At 42.8% G+C, this 7,022-nt stretch overlaps 1 protein-coding gene across 1 annotated transcript in view; it reads left to right on the forward strand.

The window, feature by feature from the left end:
• HSPA4 (heat shock protein family A (Hsp70) member 4) overlaps positions 1-7,022 on the forward strand; it is a 2,799,623-nt gene that overhangs the window by 689,102 nt on the left and 2,103,499 nt on the right. Inside the window, 1 exon segment of the mRNA XM_044069267.1 lies at positions 1,182-1,208. Within this exon segment, the coding sequence (XP_043925202.1) occupies positions 1,182-1,208 (27 nt within the window).

Genomic DNA, 7,022 nt, shown 5'->3' on the forward strand with positions numbered 1-7,022 from the left:
CAGCTCCCTCTGTGTCTATCTCAGGTACAGTTATGTTCTTGTGCAATGCATGTCATCAGTGCCCCAATGAGGCACAGCTCCCTCTGTGTCTGCCTAAAGTACAGCTATGTTATTGTGCAATGCACCTCAGCAGTACCCCAATGAGGTACAGCTCCCTCTTTGTCTATCTGGGTTACAGCTATGTTACTGTGCAATGCACCTAAGCAGTGCCCCAATGAGGTACAGCTCCTTCTGTGTCTATCTGGGGTACAGTTATTTTCTTTTGCAATATACCTCAGCACTGCCCCAATGAGGTACAGCTCCCTCTGTGTCTGTCTGGGGTACAGTTATGTTCTTGTGCAATGCATGTCATCAGTGCCCCAATGAGGCACAGCTCCCTCTGTGTCTGTCTGAAGTACAGCTATGTTATTGTGCAATGCACCTCAGCAGTACCCCAATGAGGTACAGCTCCTTCAGTGTCTATCTGGGGTACAGCTATGTTACTGTGCAATGCATTTAAGCAGTGCCCCAATGAGGTGCAGCTCCTTCTGTGTCTATCTGGGGTACAGTTATGTTTTTGTGCAATGCATGTCATCAGTGCCCCAATGAGGTACAGCTCCTTCTGTGTCTGTCTGGAGTACAGCTATGGTATTGTGCAATGCACCTCAGCAGTGCCGCAATGAGGTACAGCTCCTTCTGTGTCTATCTGGGGTACAGCTATGTGACTGTGCAATGCACCTTAGCAGTGCCCCAATGAGGTACAGCTCCTTCTGTGTCTATCTGGGGTACATGTATGTTCTTGTGCAGTGCACCTCAGCACTGCCCCAATGAGGTACAGCTCCCTCTGTGTCTATCTGGGGTACAGTTATATTATTGTGAAATGTACATCAGCAGTGCCCCAATGAGGTACAGCTCCCTCTTTGTCTGTCTGGGGTACAGCTATGTTACTGTGCAATGCACCTCAGCAATGCCCCAATGAGGTACAGCTCCCTCTGTGTCTATCTGGGGTACAGTTATGTTCTTGTGCAATGCACCTCAGCACTATCCCAATTAAGTACAGCTCCCTCTTTGTCTGTATGGGGTACAGTTATATTATTGTGCAATGCACGTCAGCAGTGCCCCAATGAGGTACAGCTCCCTCTGTGTCTATCTGGGGTACAGTTATGTTCTTGTGCAATGCACGTCAGCAGTGCCCCAATGAGGTACAGCTCCCTCTGTGTCTAACTGGGGTACAGTTATGTTCTTGTGCAATGCACCTTAGTACTGCCCTAATGAGGTACAGCTCCCTCTGTGTCTATCTGGGGTACAGTTATGTTCTTGTGCAATGCACATCAGCAGTGCCCCAATGAGGTACAGCTCCCTCTGTGTCTATCTGGGGTACAGTTATGTTCTTGTGCAATGCACCTTCGTACTGCCCTAATGAGGTACAGCTCCCTCTGTGTCTGTCTGGGGTACAGTTATGTTCTTGTGCAATGCACATTAGCAGTGCCCCAATGAGGTACAGCTCCTTCTGTGTCTGTCTGGAGTACAGCTGTGTTATTGTGCAATGCACCTCAGCAGTGCCCCAATGAGGTACAGCTCCCTCTGTGTCTATCTGGGGTACAGCTATGTTACTTTGCAATGCACCTTAGCAGTGCCCCAATGAGGTACAGCTCCTTCTGGGTATATCTTGGGTACAGTTATTTTCTTGTGCAATGCACCTCAGCACTGCCCCAATGAGTTACAGCTCCCTCTGTGTCTATCTGGGGTACAGTTATGTTCTTGTGCAATGCACGGCATCAGTGCCCCAATGAGGTACAGCTCCCTTTGTGTCTGCCTGGAGTACAACTACGTTATTGTGCAATGCACCTCAGCAGTACCCCAATGAGGTACAGCTCCCTCTCTGTCTATCTGGGATACAGCTATGTTACTGTGCAATGCACCTAAGCAGTGCCCCAATGAGGTACAGCTCCTTCTGTATCTGTCTGGGGTACAGTTATATTATTGTGCAATGCACGTCAGCAGTGCCCCAATGAGGTACAGCTCCCTCTGTGTGTATCTGAGGTACAGTTATGTTCTTGTGCAATGCACATCAGCAGTGCCCCAATGAGGTACAGCTCCCTCTGTGTCTATCTGGGGTACAGTTATGTTCTTGTGCAATGCACCTTAGTACTGCCCTAATGAGATACAGCTCCCTCTGTGTCTATCTGGGGTACAGTTATGTTCTTGTGCAATGCACATTAGCAGTGCCCCAATGAGGTACAGCTCTCTCTGTGTCGGTCTGGGGTACAGCTATGTTATTGTGCAATGCACGTCAGCAGTGTCCCAGAGAGGTATAGCTCCCTCAGTGTCTATCTAGGGTTACAGTTATGTTCTTGTACAATGCACGTCAGCAGTGCCCCAGTGAGGTACAGCTCCCTCTGTGTCTATCTGGGGTACAGTTATTTTCTTGTGCAATGCACCTTAGCACTGCCCCAATGAGGTACAGCTTTCTCTGTGTCTATCTGGGGTACAGTTATGTTCTTCTTCAATGTACGTCAGCAGTGCCCCAATGAGGTACAGCTCCCTCTGCGTCTGTCTGGGGTACAGCTATGTTATTGTGCAATGCATGTCAGCTGTTCCCCAGTGAGGTACAGCTCCCTCTGTGTCTATCTGGGGTACAGTTATTTTCTTGTGCAGTGCACCTTAGCACTGCCCCAATGAGGTACAGCTTTCTCTGTGTATGTCTGGGGTACACTTATGTTCTTGTGCAATGTACGCCAGTGGTGCCGCAATGAGGTACAGCTCCCTCTGTGTCTGTCTGGGGTACAGCTATGTTATTGTGCAATGCACGTCAGCAGTGCCCCAGTGAGGTACAGCTTCCTCTGTGTCTATCTGGGGTACAATTATGTTCTTGTGCAATGCACGTCAGCAGTACCACAGGCACAGATGTACAGCCACATTGGATGCTGTTGTGTTGCTCCAGTGTTATTCTGTCTACCTTCTGAGTGTAAAGCAGCATATTCATATATGCAACTCCATGTTCCTAATAAGAGACATCCCTGCTGCATTCCAGTTAGTTGTCATATGCTTTCACTTCATTCCTCATACCACACACTTCATCACTGATTCAGGAAGTCTATATATCATTATTCATGCAGGAAGGCAGTGTTAGTTACATAGCAGTGTTCTCCTTTGGCGCACCTTTTTTTTTGCATACAGGGCACTTCGTGAATCCCAGATCACAACAGTAAATAAAACTGGTTTGCACACAATGTTATAATGCTTCTTACATTTCACTCTTAGAAGTTTACTTTTACAGATGAGGCCACTTATGGTTCCTCATTCTAGAACATTCATAGTAAGTTTCATAATGCACCCCAGTGGTTTCAGAATAAGTGCAATATGTACTGCATGCATATTAATTTATGTATTTATTGACAAGGTATTTCTACCTAAACAGAACCCATTTACAGTCACAGACTTGACAGAAAGGTTCTATACAAGCATTGGTATACAACATTTAAAAGGTGGATATATTAACAGTTAGGTCAACTGTCCATTATCTGTTAATCTTGGGTTACTATTTACAGTAGCTGTTTACATAATTAACTACTCACGGTAATTCATTCATTTGTTAAATAATTACTCACCAGTATTACCTGAGTATTGCCCACAGTCTGTATTTAAAAACTCTAAGAACCTCATGAAACAATAAAATAGTTAATAAAAGTTCTAAAATATAGCTTAATATGTGGCATAAAAAATAAATTCATTTCTAATGGTGCCCTAACAAAGAAAGGACAAATAACTGCAGTCTCTAGGTGCTGAACATGTTTAAAAGGCTGTTTAATTCCTATAAGACTGCAGATCTATGATAATTTTTTATCTCTTACCACCATCTCTATTATGTAAATGTACCCAACCATGACAGTGCAGTCTATAACCGTACTGCTTCCCTTGTGGCTAGAGACTTTGCGTACGCTGAGCACTGACCTGAACTGAAGATGCTGCTTTCGTCATGTAATTCCACCCAAATGCACCTCAAAGTACAGGAATAACATCATTGATTACCCTTCTGTTACTTACTGTTCTGGTAGCAGGGGGGCCTGGCAAGAAATAGAAACTGGCAGAGCGGGGGTAGCAGGAAGGAGTGTTTCTATATCCTAAGCATTGTGCAACATAGAAACTGGGTGACTGCTCTGATGAGTGCTTTAAATTGGGGAGGATAAAAATGTAGAAAACAGATGTGAGCAGCTATTACATAACAGACTGACACAGTAGCTAAACATAAAGCATGTGCTTCGTACAGCCTGCAAGCAGACAGAAAAAAGCCACAAAATTTGTCCTTGTCTTTACTGGACGTCAGTTTCTGAGTTGCTAAACAGTGACAGTTTTAGTTTATGAATATCCATGATCTGATATGTCATTTTAATGCATTTTTAAACTTTGATTTGTTTATTTTCGTACCTCGTCATTCCAAGTCCTTTATCTCAGTGCAATCTTCAAACATCCAAAGAAGTGACTGTTTTGTTAAGCTGTCCACAAGCCTTTCAGGAAAATACTGAAAATAATCATTTTGAGATCACTGGGACATGGGATTCAGCATATTCAATGAAGGATAGCAGTTTGTTTGATGAGGCACATAGTGCAGAACCTTATGTGTGACATGAACTCAGGAGCAGACCAAATCTATCATGGCTGCTAGAGGGGCACTTTGACAATGCCTTCAAGTACCTCGATACATTCTCAAAGCCGAAATGCATTTTGTACTTCACTTGCCTTAAGCAAATGATTGCACTCTTAAGAAAAAGAAAGCAGTGCATAAACTATCAGCTACACCCATCAAGCTTCATGCAATAAAACTGGATTATGTAATCCAGCCCATACATATATCTGATGCCACGAGTATGACCCATGCCTAATTCAACAGGGGGTACCACAATGAGTATAACCCATGCCTAATTCAATAGGTGTGCCACAATGAGTACAACTCATGCCTAATTCAATAAGGGGGTGCCATAATGAGTATAACAAATGCCTAATTCAATAGGGGTACCACAATGAGTATAACCCATGCTTAATTCAATATGGGGTGCCATAATGAGTATAACACATGCCTAATTCAATAGGGGTACCACAATGAGTATAACCCATGCCTAATTCAATAGGAGGTGCCATAATGAGTATAACCCATGCCTAATTCAATAGGAGGTGCCATAATGAGTATAACCCATGCCTAATTCAGTAGGGGATGCCATAATGAGTATAACCCATACCTAATTCAATAGGGGGTGCCATAATGAGTATAACCTCTGCCTAATTCAATAGGGGGTGCCACAATGAGTATAACCCATGCCTAATTCAATAGGAGGTGCCATAATGAGTATAACCCATGCCTAATTCAATAGGAGGTGCCATAATGAGTATAATCCATACCTAATTCAATAGGGGGTGCCATAATGAGTATAACCTCTGCCTAATTCAGTAGGGGATGCCATAATGAGTATAACCCATGCCTAATTCAATAGGGGGTGCCATAATGAGTATAACCTCTGCCTAATTCAATAGGGGGTGCCACAATGAGTATAACCCATGCCTAATTCAGTAGGGGATGCCATAATGAGTATAACCCATACCTAATTCAATAGGGGGTGCCATAATGAGTATAACCTCTGCCTAATTCAATAGGGGGTGCCACAATGAGTATAACCCATGCCTAATTCAATAGGGGTCCCATCTAAAGAATCAGAAGAGAGGACCTTCTGGGTAACACAGTCTGTGGTTGCCTAAATGAGGCCCAAATGCCCAGACGATAAAAATCAACATTTTGTAAATACTTGATATCTCTTTTTCAGTATTCCTGATATATTGGGCAACAAAAAAGGCAAACTTGTTTGCATGGCCTTTAGAAAGCTCCCTTTCCTATAAAACCTCAACGAATGAGATGAATAAATGTAGAACTTTTGTATAATTGTGATTTTCCATATAGTCATCTGTATATGTAACACCCAAATGCAGGTATTCACTATCCATCCAAATCAATAACAAATATTTAAAATCCAACAACCTTGTGCTCTGATATGAAATGCTCTACCATCCCTTCAGACAATATTTGTTGCCACTTTCACATATACAAAACAGTCTCCATGCCACCTTTCACATGGTAAATGTATCCATTGCAGACATCAGGAAACAATGTTGCATTTCAATTATTAACAACTATTCACTCACTACTCTAAGTCCACTCTTTTCTGAAGGTCCCATCTCCCCATCTCAACTGCCCATCTTCTTGTCCAGCTCCTGTCACTTCTCCCATAAGCTACACTGGCTAAATTTTCAGACGACATCATAGGCAGAAATATAAGTGCATAACACAGACTCACAGATCTGTACATCACAAGCTCCAGGGTAGCTCTTCTCCCCAACCATCTTCTCTTTCAGATATATGGCTTGTGTCTTTCTGATGCAGAAACAATATATGTAGTTAAGCAGGGTTTGATCTTGGCTAGCTAACTTCTTTTACAGCCATTAGCTTCTTGGCTAATGAGTGCTCACAAATCTTGTAAAAACAGTCCAGTAATTACAGTTCCTGGTTCATGTCTGCTATACATTTGGCATCTTATGTTTAATTGCTGTATTTGCCTGCAGAATGCAATTATAACCTTCATTATGATTTTTTATACAAGTTCTCACATCTTTTCATGACACTAAAAAACACACACTAAAGATTCAAGCAGACATTTTTAGCCAGCCTGCTGAATGTTTTATAAGGCTTAAGTGCAGCATACATCTCTGTTAGAGTTGAGCTCAGAAAGCTGTGCCATATTTATTCTGAAATACCACACCTAAGTGCACTTACTTTTGGTTATTCCCAACTATCTGTGCATCACCCACTTCCTTATTCTCAAGTGCATGATGTGCTCCATCTGATTCTCATCCTGCTACAACGTATTTCTCCCTTCCTTGTTCCTTTACAATTCCAATAAATGAATGAATGGGATGAAGCCAGTTTGTTGGCGAAAGCATTTGTTTGCTTAGTCTGTTATTGCCAATAAACTTTATTTCGTTGCTAACCTGTTGCA

This window comes from Protopterus annectens, chromosome 4.part0, assembly GCF_019279795.1.
Source record: "Protopterus annectens isolate FY-2018-M chromosome 4.part0, PAN1.0, whole genome shotgun sequence".
NCBI classification, from domain to species: Eukaryota; Metazoa; Chordata; order Ceratodontiformes; family Protopteridae; genus Protopterus; species Protopterus annectens.